Source organism: Xenopus tropicalis, chromosome 4 (assembly GCF_000004195.4).
Source record: "Xenopus tropicalis strain Nigerian chromosome 4, UCB_Xtro_10.0, whole genome shotgun sequence".
Classification (NCBI taxonomy): Eukaryota; Metazoa; Chordata; class Amphibia; order Anura; family Pipidae; genus Xenopus; species Xenopus tropicalis.
This window is the reverse complement of record NC_030680.2, coordinates 144,850,484-144,870,768: the sequence shown is the minus strand read 5'-3', so window position 1 is coordinate 144,870,768 and position 20,285 is coordinate 144,850,484. Positions and strand designations below refer to the sequence as shown.

General features: G+C 40.6%; 1 protein-coding gene across 3 annotated transcripts in view; it reads right to left on the bottom strand.

Annotated features, from left to right (window-relative positions):
* Positions 1-15,824: 15,824 nt before the first annotated feature.
* The window catches only part of prickle2 (prickle planar cell polarity protein 2), a 231,664-nt gene continuing 227,203 nt past the window's right edge, over positions 15,825-20,285 (bottom strand). For all 3 annotated transcript variants that reach the window (XM_031901242.1, XM_012961769.2, XM_012961768.3), the window contains one exon: positions 15,825-20,227. In XM_031901242.1, coding sequence (XP_031757102.1) covers positions 19,353-20,227 — 875 coding nt within the window. In that variant the 3' untranslated portion in view covers positions 15,825-19,352. The remainder of the gene's footprint in view (positions 20,228-20,285) is intronic.

The following is a 20,285-nucleotide window of genomic DNA, read 5'->3' as shown; positions in this document are numbered from 1 at the left end:
TGGAGTCTAAGCTGGAGGAGAGGGGACCCTGGCTACATTCTTTCAACAGTCAGGACAAATTATAAGGAAAAAAGAATGTTCAAAATTATATTTATACTCATTCATAAAAATGGAGGAAAAGAGAACTTGTTTGGCGCTGAAGTGTGGGAAACCCAGTGTTTCCTCCTGTAAGAGATGAAAGCTCCGCGGGGATAGAAACCATTCCACCCCCTTTACAGGAATAACATCACCTTCTGGGTCTCCTCCAGGAAGGAAATTGACTTACAGAACTGCTCTATGGACCCAATCAAACAATAAGACAATTCTAGGTCTTTTCCGCTTGAATAATCCGTGTAGGTGGTTAGTGTAACTGTCGGCTTTATGGGGAACTTCGCTTATGCAAATCCACCACCCAAATCCCTTTCATATGTTTCCAGGAGCCAAATGTATTCTTCCCACTGTAACATTCTATCTGCCTCCCTACTTCCACCTGATTAGGGGTTTCCTGCCTTTCAGTTTATACTGAGCCCCTGCAGCATCCGGCACCAACTCCTGTCTGTCTGTCTACTCATTCCCCACGCAGCTATAGGCAAGGCAGTGCGTGTTTAGTAAATTCATAGCAATTTGTTTTTCATATTTAAGGACCTAATCATCATAAAATACTATTTAGACATATAAAACCATGTCTGAGGTGTTGCAGTAGGGGATGTATTTCTCACGACTCCTGATTAAGCTGACTGGCTCAGAGATTGACTGTTTAGTAATATCAATTATGTCACATAATGAAACTTGTTTATTATAAAATATTAATGCTCCCTCTGCAGCCTTGTGCCTTTATATGGGCACAGAACCCCTCAGTGACTGCTAATATCCTTATCATTTACAGTAGGGGGTACATTATCCCTTATAATACATGAGTGATACTCAGAGTTCCCTGTATAACTCAGCCTGCAGCCTTGTGCCTTTATATGGGTACAGAACCCCTCAGTGACTGCTAATATCCTTATCATTTACAGTAGGGGGTACAGTATCCCTTATAATACATGAGTGATACTCAGAGTTCCCTGTATAACTCAGCCTGCAGCCTTGTGCCTTTATATGGGCACAGAACCCCTCAGTGACTGCTAATATCCTTATCATTTACAGTAGGGGGTACATTATCCCTTATAATACATGAGTGATACTCAGAGTTCCCTGTATAACTCAGCCTGCAGCCTTGTGCCTTTATATGGGCACAGAACCCCTCAGTGACTGCTAATATCCTTATCATTTACAGTAGGGGGTACATTATCCCTTATAATACATGAGTGATACTCAGAGTTCCCTGTATAACTCAGCCTGCAGCCTTGTGCCTTTATATGGGTACAGAACCCCTCAGTGACTGCTAATATCCTTATCATTTACAGTAGGGGGTACAGTATCCCTTATAATACATGAGTGATACTCAGAGTTCCCTGTATAACTCAGCCTGCAGCCTTGTGCCTTTATATGGGCACAGAACCCTCAGTGACTGCTAATATCCTTATCATTTACAGTAGGGGGTACATTATCCCTTATAATACATGAGTGATACTCAGAGTTCCCTGTATAACTCAGCCTGCAGCCTTGTGCCTTTATATGGGCACAGAACCCCTCAGTGACTGCTAATATCCTTATCATTTACAGTAGGGGGTACATTATCCCTTATAATACATGAGTGATACTCAGAGTTCCCTGTATAACTCAGCCTGCAGCCTTGTGCCTTTATATGGGCACAGAACCCCTCAGTGACTGCTAATATCCTTATCATTTACAGTAGGGGGTACATTATCCCTTATAATACATGAGTGATACTCAGAGGTCCCTGTATAACTCAGTTTTGGATAAGACTAAGCTTGAATCTGTTACTGGAAGAACCAAGTACATTGTTGTTAAGCAAAAATAAACACTTTTGCTGGTTACAACATCCCTGTAATTAATGGAATTGTTAACTGTTATTGTAATGAAAGTCTTATTGCAATGTTATGGCTTTTGGGTGATGAATAATAGGAATGGTTGTAGAAACAACATTTTATTTACATCAGAAATGGTGGTTGTTCTGTTGCTGACCAAGGCGGGTTTGATGGGGTTCTGCAAGTGTCAAGTCACCAAAACTTGGGCAGGTCCTGGAAATAACAGATACTATGGTTTAATTAGCTGGTAGAACCCCAACGACAGTCAGCTGATCCCAGTGCAGCCAATCAAAGGGCAGCCATTTGGTAGGTTTATATTGTCTATATGTATTGTGGGGTCACAGCCTCATTGCACCCCCACCTAATGGTTTTAAAATTTAATGGTTGAGCACAACTTTCCCTTTTTTGCTATAGTTTATACAGGAGCAGGGGCCAGCTCCATGATGTAGTTCCCACCCCTCCCAGCTACAGTCAGCTGATCCCAGTGGAGCCAATAAAGGGGCAGCCATTTGGGGGGTTTAACCTTGAAAGCAAGTAAGTTGCAGGAAAAACTCAGTCCCTTTGTTAAATGGATAATGAAGTAGTAGAATTCTTAGTGAATCAGATAAAAGTGAGGTTTTAAAACTCAATGGCTGAGAACAATTTTCCCTTGGGAAGAAAAGTTACAGGGAAGGAATATGAATTTTGTACTTACGTGAATAGTCGTACAATGAATGTGATTTATTTCCTACTTGTACTTGTGACTGTACATGGGAAAATCATCTCGTAAACTGAAGGACAGGATCTTGGAACGTGTAGTTGGTTTATATATGGGGAGAGAGGGTGTCTCTTCAGCTGTAGCAGAGCAGGAACATGATGGTGATGAGAAAAGTATTTCATTCCAGGGTATAGAACATGTGAAACTGGGAAGAAGGAGAGGGGAATAACAATAAAATAAGAGAGAGGTATGGGGAATGTTTGCATTGGGAACAGAGAGGTCAGGGTTGGGGTCGGACTGGGGGGTGCAGGGCCCACCGGAGCTGCCACAGGGGCCCCACACCCCCCCAAGGTGCCCCCACCAGCCGCATCCCCCGCCTCCCTCGTAGGGGCCCCCGTCCCGCCCCCCGCCTCCCACCCGACATCCTCCCCTGAGCGCGCACAAGTGAAACGCATCAGGAGAGGACATAGACGCCCAGGGAAAGCAGCAACAGGGATCAGGTCTGGGCCGACGGGGCCCAACCCTGCATAGGGTGATAGAGTTACATGAATGAGAGAGGGTAGTTTGAATTTCTATTAATGAGAATGATTAATACAATACATAAAAATGCAATCTATAAATTGGGAAACTGAAGTATACCTATGTTACATTTATACTGTGATGAAGTGCACGAAACGCGTCAGTATTTGTGGGATGTGCATTGTAGCCTGCTGACAGCTTTTAATAATTAATGAGAGAAATAAAGTGATTCTGGACTTTTCTTTAAATTAAGTTGGGAGACCTGCATGTTGTATCCTGAACCTGGAAGTGAACAGATTATGGTTGCTAAGCATGCAGGCCTTAGCAAAGGGCATTTGTTTGACTGCCCTCTCAATAGAATAGAACTTTTCACCTTATCATTTACTTATTACATTCATATTTACCCAGAACTATTATAGAGTATATTGAATGATTTGCATCAGTCTCTAAACCAGAGGAGCTTACAGTCTAACTTCCACTTTACAGTCACCCCAACACACCCATGCACAAGGGTCCTTTAACCCCACCTGTATGTCTTGGATGGAACTGAAGCTCCACTGACGTTGCATTTCTGCCCCCCATCCAGATCTACGCCCATGGAAAGATGTCAACAATAAATGAAGCCTAGTAGCAAATGTGCTTTGGTTACTTCCATCTGCAACTCATTCACTGAAATGTGAAGTTCCCCTTTAACCTTTAAGCTATCTCCTCTTCTAGACACCAAGAGTAAGCACCTTCCCAGGAAGGCTGAAGATGTGCTTATGATGTACCTTCAGGTATCAAGGAGATGTTGCTCGTTGATGGAGAATTTAAGGCTCTTGATGGAGATGTTGTCCTGGGGAGGCCTCAGACAAGAGCTTACAATCTGCCTTTGTCCCCCGTGGAACAGGGACCTTTATTAACTTGTACAGAGTCACAAAACACACAGTAGATGTCATAGCAATCAAATCGAGCCCCACCTTGGTCTATTCTCCCTGGGTCAAGTTCCACAGTTGAACCACTAAACTATATCAACCAATCAAATTGAGCCCCACCTTGGGTCTATTCTCCCTGGGTCAAGTCCCACAGTTGAACCACTAAACTATATTAACCAATCAAATTGAGCCCCACCTTGGGTCTATTCTCCTTGGGTCAAGTCCCACAGTTGAACCACTAAACTATATTAACCAATCAAATCGAGACCCACCTTGGGTCTATTCTCCCTGGGTCAAGTCCCACAGTTGAACCACTAAACTATATTAACCAATCAAATCGAGCCCCACCTAAGGTCTATTCTCCCTGGGTCAAGTCCCACAGTTGAACCACTAAACTATATTAACCAATCAAATCGAGCCCCACCTAAGGTCTATTCTCCCTGGGTCAAGTCCCACAGTTGAACCACTAAACTATATTAACCAATCAAATCGAGCCCCACCTTGGGTCTATTCTCCCTGGGTCAAGTCCCACAGTTGAACCACTAAACTATATTAACCAATCAAATCGAGCCCCACCTTGGGTCTATTCTCCCTGGGTCAAGTCCCACAGTTGAACCACTAAACTATATTAACCAATCAAATTGAGCCCCACCTTGGTCTAGTCTCCCTGGGTCAAGTCTCACAGTTGAACCAATAAACTATATTAACCAATCAAATTGAGCCCCACCTTGGGTCTATTCTCCTTGGGTCAAGTCCCACAGTTGAACCACTAAACTATATTAACCAATCAAATCGAGACCCACCTTGGGTCTATTCTCCCTGGGTCAAGTCCCACAGTTGAACCACTAAACTATATTAACCAATCAAATCGAGCCCCACCTAAGGTCTATTCTCCCTGGGTCAAGTCCCACAGTTGAACCACTAAACTATATTAACCAATCAAATCGAGCCCCACCTAAGGTCTATTCTCCCTGGGTCAAGTCCCACAGTTGAACCACTAAACTATATTAACCAATCAAATCGAGCCCCACCTTGGGTCTATTCTCCCTGGGTCAAGTCCCACAGTTGAACCACTAAACTATATTAACCAATCAAATCGAGCCCCACCTTGGGTCTATTCTCCCTGGGTCAAGTCCCACAGTTGAACCACTAAACTATATTAACCAATCAAATTGAGCCCCACCTTGGTCTAGTCTCCCTGGGTCAAGTCTCACAGTTGAACCAATAAACTATATTACCCAATCAAATCAAGCCCAACCTTGGGTCTATTCTCCCTGGGTCACGTCCCACGGTTGAACCACTAAACTATATTAACTAATAAAATTGAGCCCCACCTAGGAGCTATTCTCCCTGGGTCAAGTCCCACAGTTGAACCACTAAACTATATTAACCAGTCAAATTGAGCCCCACCTTGGGTTTATTCTCTTTGGGTCAAGTCCCACAGTTGAACCACTAAACTATATTAACCAATCACATTTAGCCCCACCTTGGGTCTATTCTCCCTGGGTCAAGTCCCACAGTTAAACAACTAAACTATATTAACCAATCAAATCAAGCCCCACCTTGGGTTTATTCTCTTTGGGTCAAGTCCCACAGTTGAACCACTAAACTATATTAACCAATCACATTTAGCCCCACCTTGGGTCTATTCTCCCTGGGTCAAGTCCCACAGTTAAACAACTAAACTATATTAACCAATCAAATCGAGCCCCACCTTGGGTTTATTCTCCTTGGGTCAAGTCCCACATTTGACCCACTAAACTATATTAACCAATCAAATCAAGCCCCACCTTTGGTCTATTCTCCCTGGGTCAAGTCCCACAGTTGAACCACTAAACTTTTCCTTCCCAAATACATCAGGTTGGTAATATCTCTTGGTGATGGATATGGAACTAGGAGAACAAACAAAATCAAATAAACATTTTCTATGCTTCTAAGAACATTCCATAGATACCAGAGATGAAAATATAATCTCACCTCTCCCTAAATCGGATTATTCGCCATGTAGAATGTTGGGTTGTCTGTGCACTGAACTCTGAATTAACCAAAAAGGAAGCAAGAATTATAAGAACCGTGTGTTGAACTATTTAATCCTCAATAACCGCTACTGTGTTATTGTTACTGAACCTGAGAAAGTTCAGAGAAGGGCAACAAAACTAATTAAGGGGCTCGGGGACTTGATCGATGAAGAACGACCGTCCGTTTAAGTTTGTTTTCATTAGCAAAATAAGGTGACTGAGAGGGGATAGGATTAATCTACATGAATACATACAATTACAGTGCAGGGAATTCTCAAGGAAATTCCCTATTCCCAGGATTATGCAAGGGAAACAAGGCTGTGCCCTGGGGGCAGCGTAGAGATAGCATCAGTTTCTAATAGATTCCACTGGGATGCAGAGGCCCCTGGAGTGATCCTGAGTGATTAACTCAGAATGAAGATAGAGAGAAGTGTGAACTCCTAAACTGAACTCCTACTAGTCCTAGCTGGAGCTCCTAAGGGATACACAATAAACCTTTGGCCACAGTGGGCAGCATTAGAGAAAGGATGGGTATCTTTAGTGCAGTTGAGAAGAGCCTCTCAATTACTGTACCTCTAGATCCAACATGTTTCTCACCAACCTATTGGATGTGGCTCCGAGTAGCCTCAAAAGCAGGTACCTATTTTTGAATTTTTGGCTTGGAGGCTAGTTTTGGCTGCATAAAAAACAGATATATTGACAACCAGAACCTTCTGTAGGCTGTCAGTCCATATTGAGGCTACCAAATAGCCAATCTGGCATCTCAAGAAACTTTTTTTTTATTGCTTGTGTTGCTCCCCAACTCTTTCTACATTTGAATGTGACTCAAGTTAAAAAAAATAAAGTTTGGGGACCTCCTAGATCAGGGATCCCCAACCTTTCTTACTCGTGAGCCACAGTCAAATGTAAAAAGACTTTGGGAGCAACACAAGCACCATAAACGTTCATGGAGGAGCCAAATAAGGGCTGTGATTGGCTATTAGGGGCCTCTATGCACCCTATCAGCTTACAGGGGCTTTATTTGGTAGGAAATCTTGTTTTTATTGTTTAACCAAAACTTGCCCCCAAGTCAGGAATTCAAAAATAACTCCCTGGTTTGTGGGCACTGAGAGCAACATCCAAGGGATTGGTGAGCAACATGTTGCCCCTGAGCCACTGGTTGGGGATCACTGTCCTAGATTATAAGGCTGTGGAGCAAGAGAATACCTAACCAAAGCTGAAATTGCTTAACAATCCATCAGTCCAGACCATGCCCCACCCACGGTTTGAGATAATGAAAGAAAGCTGCCTAGCAATGGGCATTATATATATATATTGCTGGGGCAACTGTATCAGATGTTGCCTGGGCATTGCTCTGGTCACTTTTTCATGAAGTGCTGGAACCACGGCAAGAGAGGGTAACAGAGTTGTCCTGTGTAGGTAAGGGTGGTAGGCATTTCTAATCTGGGGGTGCTGGGGCTCACTGAACCCCTATTTATGTATGTATGTAACTATCTGCTTCTATAGTCCCACAGCCCACACGCTTTGTGGAGTTTAGTCAGGAGTATTTAGAAGAAAGTGCCATTTTGACTCACTACTTCATTAGATCTACTATATATGTAACTTATCACGTGATGAGAGTGTTCCAAAGGCAGAGCAGAAAGCTGTTTTCATTAAATTAATTCATATAAAAGGGAAGACTACAGTTCAATTTAGGAAACATCAGTTGTTTGATGCTGGAACCTGAACACCTGGTGAGTCCAGAATAAAGAGAAAACTAGTCTAGAACATTCCCTTCAGGTCATGGTGGTGATGTCTTCTTGTAAAAAATGGGTATTTATCTCAAATGTTATCCATTTTTTGTTTTGCTTTCTAGACTGTTTTGTTCCTACAGTTTTCTCATTTTCTGCCGGGCCTAGCGCAATAACAGTGCAGAGAGAGTGGATTTGGGTGTCTCATAAAAAATATCCAATTTTAAAAACCAGGCCCTACAGCTCTCTCTGAACTGCAAGCTAATAGGATATTGTGGTCTGTTTAGTGTGGTTAGGATTATTCTCCCAGTTACCAAAAAGTGGTTTTATGGAAATGTCTGTGAGAGGGATATATTGCTAACCCTAACTAGTTCCGTATGATATAGGGCTGGTAGTATTGAGTTAGCTATGTGTGAGCAATGTTGTATCCTACTATATATTGAATAGGAATTAGTTTATGTCCAAACTAAGAAATGTGACCCCCCAAACTGCAGCATAACAGAAGAAGAAATTCACCCATCAGAACCCAGACGTATGGAAAAGACAAACCTCACTGGGGAAACTACTACATTAAAGGGAAACTATACTCCCAGAATAAATACTTAACCAACCAAAAGGGAATCATTTAAAAATGAAATAAACCCAATAGGGCTGTTCTGCCCCAATAAAGGGTAATTATATCTTAGTTGGGATCAAGTACAGGTACTGTTTTATTATTACAGAGAAAGGGGAATCATTTAACCATTAAATAAACCCAATAGGGCTGTTCTGCCCCAATAAGGGGTAATTATATCTTAGTTGGGATCAAGTACAGGTACTGTTTTATTATTACAGAGAAAAGGGAATCATTTAACCATTAAATAAACCCAATAGGGCTGTTCTGCCCCCAATAAGGGGTAATTATATCTTAGTTGGGATCAAGTACAGGTACTGTTTTATTATTACAGAGAAAAGGGAATCATTTAACCATGAAATAAACCCAATAGGGCTGTTCTGCCCCCAATAAGGGGTAATTATATCTTAGTTGGGATCAAGTACAGGTACTGTTTTATTATTACAGAGAAAAGGGAATCATTTAACCATTAAATAAACCCAATAGGGCTGTTCTGCCCCCAATAAGGGGTAATTATATCTTAGTTGGGATCAAGTACAGGTACTGTTTTATTATTACAGAGAAAAGGGAATCATTTTAAAATTTTTTAATTATTTGCTTATAATGGAGTCTATGGGAGATAGCCATTCTGTAATTCGGAACTTTCTGGATAAGGGATCCCATACCTATACTAAAAGTCAATTTAAAGGTGAACTACCCCTTTTCATCTACATTCTAAATAGCATAGAACTGTTTTCCACCCAAACTATCTGTTCTAACAAGGCCTGTTTGTTAGAGATACACATTCCCTCATATGTCCTTGGAGCAGATACAAAACTATTTTCGTATTAATATGTTCCACCGCGCCTATAAATATATTAAGGGCTAATATTTTCCAGATCAGTGTGGTTTTCATTATTTTTTTAAACATTTATTTCCTTAACTGTCTAATTCTGAAATATGTTGGCCCATCTGATTGTGATTTGCCTGCGAGGGATCTTGAACTTGATCTCGTTCAGCTCTCTGGAAGCCGCAATGCACCGGGTGTCCGACCCATGACATTGATTTTTGAGGGTGCAGCCACTCATGAATAGGCCTAGAACATTCCTTCAGAAGCCGCTCCAGCTTCATACTCAATTAATCTTTTTTTTCCCCAAAGCGGATCTTGAATTTTTGGTACCGAATTCTTGTAAAAGGCCGTGATTTATTATTAAAGGTATCTGCATGTTTCCAGCATCTGTAACAAAGAAACCGCCATTTCTTCCAACTCGCTAGAATCCTTCCTAGTTCTTTGAATGGGGATTTTTAATGATATTTTTCCATTGAGTTTCTTTCTTTAAAATACTAGAGGAAACGGGAAAATGAAAAAGGAAATCCAAACGTTTCAGTCTTCAGATTTTGGCCAAGAAAGACAGAGAAGTCTAACAGAGGCTACAGTGTCTGAACAACATAGTAGCTCCCTTATTAATTATATACAGGTATAGGACCCATTATCCAGAATGCTCGGGACAAGGGTATTCTGGATAAGGGGTCTTTCCATAATTTGGATCTCCATACCTTAAGTCTACTAAAAAAATTAATAAAACATTAATTAACCCCAATAGGAGTGTTTTGCATCCATTAAGGATTATTTATATCTTAGCTGGGATCAAGTACAGGTACTGTTTTATTATTACAGAGAAAATGGAATCATTTAACCATTAAATAAACCCAATAGGGCTGTTCTGCCCCAATAAGGGGTAATTATATCTTAGTTGGGATCAAGTACAGGTACTGTTTTATTATTACAGAGAAAATGGAATCATTTAACCATTAAATAAACCCAATAGGGCTGTTCTGCCCCCAATAAGGGGTAATTATATCTTAGTTGGGATCAAGTACAGGTACTCTTTTATTATTACAGAGAAAAGGGAATCATTTAACCATTAAATAAACCCAATAGGGCTGTTCTGCCCCCAATAAGGATTAATTATATCTTAGTTGGGATCAAGTACAGGTACTGTTTTATTATTACAGAGAACAAGGAATCATTTAACCATGAAATAACCCAATAGGGCTGTTCTGCCCCCAATAAGGGGTAATTATATCTTAGTTGGGATCAAGTACAGGTACTGTTTTATTATTACAGAGAAAAGGGAATCATTTAACCATTAAATAAACCCAATAGGGCTGTTCTGCCCCCAATAAGGGGTAATTATATCTTAGTTGGGATCAAGTACAGGTACTCTTTTATTATTACAGAGAAACGGGAATCATTTAACCATTAAATAAACCCAATAGGGCTGTTCTGCCCCCAATAAGGGGTAATTATATCTTAGTTGGGATCAAGTACAGGTACTCTTTTATTATTACAGAGAAAAGGGAATCATTTAACCATTAAATAAACCCAATAGGGCTGTTCTGCCCCCAATAAGGGGTAATTATATCTTAGTTGGGATCAAGTACAGGTACTGTTTTATTATTACAGAGAACAAGGAATCATTTAACCATGAAATAACCCAATAGGGCTGTTCTGCCCCCAATAAGGGGTAATTATATCTTAGTTGGGATCAAGTACAGGTACTGTTTTATTATTACAGAGAAAAGGGAATCATTTAACCATTAAATAAACCCAATAGGGCTGTTCTGCCCCCAATAAGGGGTAATTATATCTTAGTTGGGATCAAGTACAGGTACTGTTTTATTATTACAGAGAAAAGGGAATCATTTAACCATTAAATAAACCCAATAGGGCTGTTCTGCCCCCAATAAGGGGTAATTATATCTTAGTTGGGATCAAGTACAGGTACTCTTTTATTATTACAGAGAAAAGGGAATAATTTAACCATTAAATAAACCCAATAGGACTGTTCTGCCCCCAATAAGGAAATCATTTTTAAAAATTAGAATTATTTGCTTATAATGGAGTCTATGAGAGATGGCTTTTCCATAATTAGGAACTTTCTGGATAATGGGTTTCCAGATAAGGGGTCCCATATCTGCATATGTTTCTTATCACTGTCTTACAATTTTGCCTTCTTAGCTTAACATAAATAAAGATAATAAAATAAGATCTACCATATACACAATTATAAAGGGAGCCCAAACTTATAAACAGAATCTCAGTATTGGACCTTATTATCCCAATAGGGCATTGGGTTTCCTAATGAAGCCTTATGGATGGATCTGTAACTCCAGTCATTAGGATTTACATTTGACTGATATATATTGGATTCTACTGATAGAAGTTGGCTGACTTAGCATGGGAGGATGTTTATTTATGGATTTCTCTAGATGGGCATTTCTTGTATTCCTCCAAAAATGATAATCTAATCTGGTATAGCCTCTATCGACCAAAGCACAAACATAATAAACTTGCCACTTCTTTTTTCCTGGGGTTTCCATCTGCAGCGGTGTGGAACTGTTATGGGGGCATCCTTTGCCCCCTCCTATACCAACCTCTATATGGGTTGGGGGCAGAATCCCACATCTTTGGAGATCAGAAGTCCTTCCATGGCCATATTTTAGGTATAGTTATTTTATTAATGACGTGCTTATTGCTTGTAAAGTTGGTCACCATTCCCCTCAAGATTTACTATATTTTGTGCATTACAATTATATGAACTTACTCTTCACAATGTTTACATCATTAACTTTTTGGATAAAACTATTGTGGTCCCCTATTAGGGGACCACAACTGTGAACATAAGGTGTTTTCACCCATTAGGGATAGTGATGACCTTAGAGACATATTAGAATGAATGTAGTGTGTATGTTCTCTGCCTGCTTTGGTAGGTTTCTATGGGTACTCTGTTTTTTCCCACACCCCAAATACAGGCAGGTTAATTGACTGCTGATAAAACTGACCCTAGTGTGCGTGTGTGGGTGACCGGGACTGTAGATTGTAAGCTCCATTGAGTCAGGGACTGATGGAAATACTCTATAACCTCTGTAGAGATCTGGGCAATATGTTGGTGCTTTATAAATAAAAGGATATATGGTTATTATTATTATTATTAACATTTATTTATAAAGCGCCAACATATCCCGCAGCGCTGTACAATAAGTGGGTTTCATACATTGGACATACAGAGTAACATATAAAGCAACCAATAACCGATACAAGAAGTGAAGGGAGCCCTGCCCAAAAGAGCTTACAATCGGTGAAATGAAATTGAATAATAGCAAATAATAGAACTCTTCTCTGTCTTGTCTGATAAGGGGATCACATTGATTATGGCTATAAAAAGTAAAAAGCTATCTGATACTGGAATAGATATGCTGGAAGGACATTCTGCAGTGGATAACATTACAGACGGACATGGATACCTACCTATTAATAGAGTATAAAGAAGAGAACAGTTGTTCAGCCCGTCCCCTTGGCATTTTGTGTTCACCATCAGTAAAATGGGCGACATCTGTGCAGGTTAGAATGGCCCACCTCATTAGCTGGGGTGTACAATGATCTGCCCACACCCTAAAGCTCTGCTCCCTTTTCTTAATAGAGTCTAAGAACTGTCGAGAATCCATTCAACTGTGTAATAGGAATTGGCACCCGGGGGTGGGCACCATCTGGATAGAGGTTGAGTTCATGAATGTGAATGGCAAGTCCAAAGCAGACAAGATGAGCGGGTTCTTACAGTGGTGGCCACAAGTAAATAGCAAGTATTTCATTTTGTAGTTGTATTATAATAGAGGAAAATGTTCTACATGGAATTATTTGAAAAAAAAGGGACTACAGCTTTGCAAGTATTTTGCCCCTATTATGTACCTATCAGCCACAAAAGTGCAAATTAGCCGTTGTTGTTGGCATTTTATTTGTTACTGCCATGTATTATGATAAGAGATCTGGCAATTATCTGAGAAATACAGTAGGTTACATAAGTATCAGCTGTAGCTATACAGGTATGGGATCCCTTATCTGGAAACCCGTTATCCAGAAAGCTCCGAAAGCCCATCTCCCATAGACTCCATTCTAATCAAATAATTCAGAATTTTTCTCTATAATAATAAAACAGTACCTGTACTTGATCCCAACTAAGATATAATTACCCCTTATTGGGGGCAGAACAATCCTATTGGGTTTATTTAAGGGTTAAATGATTCCCTTTTCTCTGTAATAATAAAACAGTACCTGTACTTGATCCCAACTAAGATATAATTACCCCTTATTGGGGGCAGAACAATCCTATTGGGTTTATTTAATGGTTAAATGATCCCCTTTTCTCTGTAATAATAAAACAGTACCTGTACTTGATCCCAACTAAGATATAATTACCCCTTATTGGGGGCAGAACAGTCCTATTGGGTTTATTTCATGGTTAAATGATTCCCTTTTCTCTGTAATAATAAAACAGTACCTGTACTTGATCCCAACTAAGATATAATTACCCCTTATTGGGGGCAGAACAGCCCTATTGGGTTTATTTAATGGTTAAATGATTCCCTTTTCTCTGTAATAATAAAACAGTACCTGTACTTGATCCCAACTAAGATATAATTACCCCTTATTGGGGCAGAACAGCCCTATTGGGTTTATTTAATGGTTAAATGATTCCCTTTTCTCTGTAATAATAAAACAGTACCTGTACTTGATCCCAACTAAGATATAATTACCCCTTATTGGGGGCAGAACAGCCCTATTGGGTTTCATTAATGTTTTATTGATTTTTTAGTAGATTAAGATGTGGAGATCCGAATTACGGAAAGACCCCTTATCCGGAATACCCTTGGTCCCAAGCATTCTGGATAATGGGTCCCATACCTGTATTCTGTATGGAGTATGAGGCTACCCATATGCCGGTACTGTCACATTTTCCTAAACTGAGTACTCTAGCCACCCTTACAACAAATTAAAATATAACACCCCATTAGCTAGTATTAATGGTGCTATTTAAGCCCAGAAATGGCAACCAGTTTAGCTCTTATATGGTCATAAGTTGGATGTCCCTTTTTGAATACACTGGTGGGATAGTAGATAAGTTTCTGTCTTCCATAGAGATGCCAACCTTCTTCTGGCTCTTATAGTTCCTTGTGTATCATCTCCAAGATTATGCTCCGTAAGCCACAGAGGGCAATTGAGAGAGTGGAAACTGCCCTTTGTAAAAAGTTATAATGCTACTCAAAATAGCACGTATCTGGTTCAGACAGCCTTTTCTTGACTAAAACTTTAGAACATTGCATGCTAGAGATCAGAAGTGGGAGACAAATGGTTAAGTCAGAAGATGCTGGTCCTTGGTTTGATTTCTGGTAATGACCCTTTTGTCAACACTGTGCTGTTTAGACAGTGATTCCCAATTTGGGAATAACCCCCAGGTGGGCCTGGAGCAGTTGCTTGGAAAGCTCAGCCTGAAGATCAATAAGAACGAGATTTTATTCTCCTGGAAGCCCAGGATGAAGGTGGAGCTAATGATATATTCAATCTTCAAGAGGGTCTTGAAATAGTCTGAAAACCACTGGTCTAGAACAATTCACCCAGTCTCTCCATGCCCCAGGCACCTTAGATTATGAGCTTGTGTGTACTATGTCATATAAACCCTAGTGTATGCTGACTCATGAACCTTGGCTCAAGTGGTGGCAATTACATTACATTGCATTACATTAACATTTATTTATAAAGCAATGAGCCTTTTTCAACACTGTGCTGTCTAGGAGAGTGGTTTCCAAACTGAAGTGATAGCCCCACCAGAAGGCTTCCTGGATAAACGGCTTAGGAGGCTTAGCCTGAAGGCCCAAATCTCATTTCAAGACCCTCTTTAAGGTCCTTAGTCCTTCCTTCTAGTTGGGCTTCCAGGAATAATGCATCTCTTCCTTTTTTTGATGCCTGGATTTGATGCTCCTGGAAGCCCAGCTAGAAGGAAGGACCTTAAAGGAGAAAGAAAGGTTAAAATTAAGTAAGCTGTAACAGGTCTATGTAAATACAGCCATAAGCACAGAAACGCTGCACTGACTTCTCTGTCAAAAGATTTGTTGTGTCTGTTTTCCTCTGCCAGAGACACACAGCTCTCTCCTCTCTCCTGCTCCCCCCTCCCTCAAGAATGCTAAGAACTCCCCCCCCTTAGAAATGTGTAATCTGAGCCAATCAGCACGAAGCTGACTCATAGTCTAACTAACTGAGTATGTACACAGGTCTCGGTGCAGGAGTGAGGCATTATGGGAACTTTCTTTACACAGCTCAGCGTTTTTTCTTCCTGTTTGGCTTCTGATCATCTGAACTGGAGAAATATGGGGAGACTTAAGGGCACTATTGAGAGAACTGAAGGTATGCCTGCAGCTTGAGATTAACTCTTTGGTAGCCCTTCCTTCTCCTTTAAAGAGGGTCTTGAAATAGTCTGAAGACCACTGGTTTCACCCAGTCTCTCCATGCCTCCAGCACCTCAGATTGTGAGCTCTTTTGTACTATGTCATATAAACCTTTCATTTTACATTTGGATGGGTCGGCTTTACAAAGACACTACACATGTTATGAAGGACAATGAATATGTTTTTAATATTTAAATCTGAACAGCAATTGATGTCCAACAATCTGCGGATAGTACAAGATATGCAGTTCTAGGCATAGAAAGACAAAAGGTCAGTACGATCCCGCACAGTCTGCTGGCAAAGAGGGGCCCCTTCAATTGCGGGGGGGCCCCCCAGTGAAACCGTACAGAGCACAGCAGCTTTTGCTTCTTGTTACAGACTCCAGATACAAAGCAGCACTGAACCGTTCCTTCAGCTCATACAGTAAATGAAAGCAGTTACAATATCTCAAGTCACGGAGGCAACGACAATTCACAACTGGATGCGGAAATGACAACTGCACCACTTGCATTAGTTTTCTTTGTTCTTTTACATCTACTTGAAGTTTAAAATCGTTAACACTACTGTACAAATACTCAATGGAACGCTACACGGTGTTTTGGTTACAGCACATGGGCCGCCATTTTGGTACAAATCTCCTCAACAGGCAACAACCTTCTAGGCTGGAAATGGTCTCCAAGTAACGGAACGTGAACTCGGTTATTCTTTAATCAGAAAATATGCCCTAATTATAATTATTTTATCTTTCTTTTCCTTTATGGGTAAAATATAAATCTATTTATAATATATACTCTGTTTACCTGCAGTTTTATTTTCCTATAAATATCATTACAATGTATGGGCATAGTTTACTCTGCGAGCAGAATGGTACTTGCATATTTATATAAGTGAGAGCTGTAAACTGCTTCTTCTTCCAAGGTAAGATGAGATATCTTCCAAAGACTTCAATGAAGTATTGCCCCCACCCAGGGGAGTAAAAGAATATATTATAGAATGCTTGCTTTTAAATACTAAGCAATAACGCATAAGGTGGGAATTTAACGGACACGGGACTGAAATCAATGGATAATGATCCTAAGTAATTTATTTTGCTTTAGCATTCATCATTGGTCAACATAATGTCTCTGCTTTGGCCATGTATAGGCCAATAAAGGCTGCTGATTTGGTCTATCCAGACCGAATCAGAAGACCTTCATGAAGCCCAGCCATAGGCCTGTCTGACTGATATCTGGGCAAAAATCATCCAGATATCTATTGTGGCCAGACAAGGACCACATCAGCGCATTGACATGGTCCTCATCTAATGATGCGTTGACGTGGTCCTCAGCAGTAGGCCCTACTGTTGATCCTGGATTAAAGTGTATTTGTCCTAAACAGTGGGTGGCCAAATAACCTGTATAGCCAGCTTTATACATATGTCAGCCTGGGAGTTGCCATCATGCTTGCCTTGACTAAAGCTGGCCACTCGTTTTGGTGAGGCCCTCAGGATCTGATCACACTGACAGTAAATGCAGGACACTGCATTAGCGAACCAATGCTGTCTAAGTTCACCGCAATGGGATTTTTAAAGCTGCTTGATCAATATCTGGCTGATATTTGGGCAAATATCAGTCAGGCAGACTTGTTGAAGGGCCTCATACATGGTCCAAAAAGCTGCCTCTGTATGACCGCCTTAAGTTGTCCTTTAAAATGCTCGGTACAAATGAAACCAATGCAGTGAAAGATTGTTTGGGCACATTTATCTATGCTCCTTATCTGAACTGTCAATATGAATAACCCTGAGGTTGATTTTTTATATATTGTCTGAATATTGTGCAGTTGACCACACATACATCTGCATGGGCAGTGATCCAAGAACAAAGTCCATGGCATAATTGTTAATGAAATGTATGCCATACTGTATAGAGATGGTCAAAATGTCCATCTTTGAGAGAGCCCTACAGACATCTAGGCAAAAATGACTGGAATGTCTACCACTTTAAGAGCAGTGTAAGCCAAAACTGCACAATAATCTACCTAGACATTAGGACATAAGGACTTAATTGGTTCAACCTTCATTATTATAAATATATAACATGGATTCTTATTGGTGCATCTGTAATTGGGTTGGAGATCTTGTGAGGGCAATAGGAGAATTAAACAGAAAAGCCTCACTAGATTTGATGGCAATGCTTTATAATAGAAAAAGAATGAACTCCCTGGCTTGTAGCTGCTATAGGTTTAGCTTCCAAAACCACAAACTAGGTCAGAAAGAAACTGTTTCCTTAATATAAACCCCTAAGAGAGGGAGAAAATAAATTGTCAGATAGACACAGAGCCAGAATTGCCTTTGGCCGGGGAAGACTGAAGCATTGTACACGAGTTAGTGTTCCATCCGCTCAATCAGGATTCTGAAATTAATTCTCTATTTTGACGTCGGTGTTCTATTCCAATGCTGAATAGAAATCTGAGTGTCCTTTGGTAGATTCTGTAGAACGGGCTGGAATTGTGCCAGTTTATGTTGCCTGAAATCACCTTGTATTATGCGTATATATATATACCTACATATTTCAATTTATAAGGTGCTAGACTTCATAAATCATACCTGCCAAGCCAAACTCTCTCGGAACGGCGTGAAGAGATCCAGTTGGCCAAAGCCAAGTCAACCTTCTCCACGTCTCCTTAATGTATAAATTACACAATTTACAAAAAAAACCCCTATAATAATAAAAAAAAGAGTTTGCGAGTCGAACCAACCAGAGAACGCATAAGCCGGGCATGCAGATCTGATATATATATATATATCTATAATCCTAAAACATAGAAACTCATTTTTGATATTACAAAATACAAAAATAGTTTATCAGAACTTTCATTTACATACCATTTACAATGAGAGCGTAAATAACTTAAAGCATTAGCGTTGTTTTTTTTTTGTCTAGGAAATAAAATACTTCAAAATATAAGTGGCCAATGAAAAAAATAATGATAATAAGCGTCGAGGTCTATTATAGAATGATACAGGCAAGCAGCATACATTTGGATACAGCGTACATTCAATCTGGAACGTGTTGGTCTGTACAGAAGCCTGGCAGTGAGGTTCGCGGACTGAACTAGGTAAGTAGCAAAGTGAGAGTCACTTTCAAAGTGAAATGTGCAAAAAAAAAACATAAGAAAAAGATGAAAAATGAAAAAGAAATATGGACTATAATGGGGCTTATTTATTCTACAGGCCTCCTGAACTTTATATCGGTTTGTCAGTGGCGAAAACACGGTTATAAACAAAAATTTGCCGGATTGGTGAAATTTCTTGGATTGATTCAACGGATATCATCTTGTAAATGCTCTGATGGCAGTTGGCTCTGTCACGTTTGAAATGCGTAAGCTCCGATTGGCTGTAGTTTGCCCCGATAAGGTGATTACACGCCAATGAGTTGGTTCTCCTGCATTGAAGTTGGTTACACGGAGAGTTAAACCAGGCACTTACATCCAAGTGAAACGTGTGGACCCGAGGGATTGGGCGACCATGAAGATTAGTCAACTCGGTTTCTTAATTTAGACTCTAATATTAAACCTCAGAATGAAGTTTTAAATAAAGGGATTTTGCACTTTTTTTTTATAATTTGGTATAAAATAAAGTTCATAATGGAGAGCAGTGCAAGTCTGTTTGTTGTTCGTGCGCATTTCTGTGCCGCCGCAACGCGGTTCGCCCCTATGAGATGATGCAGTTTTTGCTTTTTCGCCTCTTTCTGCTGTGCAATTGTCCTCGGCCACCTAAAGTGGAAGACTTGGGTATGCCTCCAGAGCATTGGCCGTACTGATGGATAAGGTCCTCACTAGTAACGTATCTGAGTCTAGTAGGCTGGGGAATGGGTTCTCCTAAGAAATATCCTTCATTGTCAGACTCTGATGAGGAGGAGCAGGTGGAACACCAGTCATAGTCGTTGACGTGCTGCCCCCATCTGTCATAGAGATGGTTTTGTAGAGCAAGGTCAGACGCAGTCCTTTGATAACGGTTGTACATTTCTCTTCGAACGGCTTGATCCATGGAATCTCTAACGCCCCTTTGTTGCATTAACCGCTCATATTCCTCCCTAGTTCTTGCTAGTGGCTTCTCCTTGATTTTATTACACTGTTCAGTGGCCAAGTGGAGGGCATTATCAGAACGGGAACGCCTTGACCTTCTCTGACGATGATGTCGATAGTGTTGGTCATTATCACGGGCTTGAGTCCTCCTTCTTGTCCTCTCACTCATTGGAGTCAACTTTAGGTTGTTCTGGGCTGTCAATTCATTCATGGACATCCCTGCATCAAATGTAAATCCATGATGTAGCCTTGAATGGGGTGGCACATCCCTGTATTTGCCTGAGTTAGCCAAGTCACTAAGATTCGGAGCCAGATCTTGATACTGTTGCGCAGACAGAAGGCTTCGGACGGACTCTACACTCCGGAACTGAGAAGACGAGTTTAACGTTCCCATGTTGCTCAGTTTTTCGGAAACATTCATCCCTGAATCCTTGCTCAGGTCTGGCATGGAAAATCGAGACAGATGTTCCTGACGTTTAGGACCCCCATCTGCAGATACACCTTTAAAAAAAAAAAAGCAAAAAGAAAAATTGAGTCTTAGAACATTCCACCGCTTACT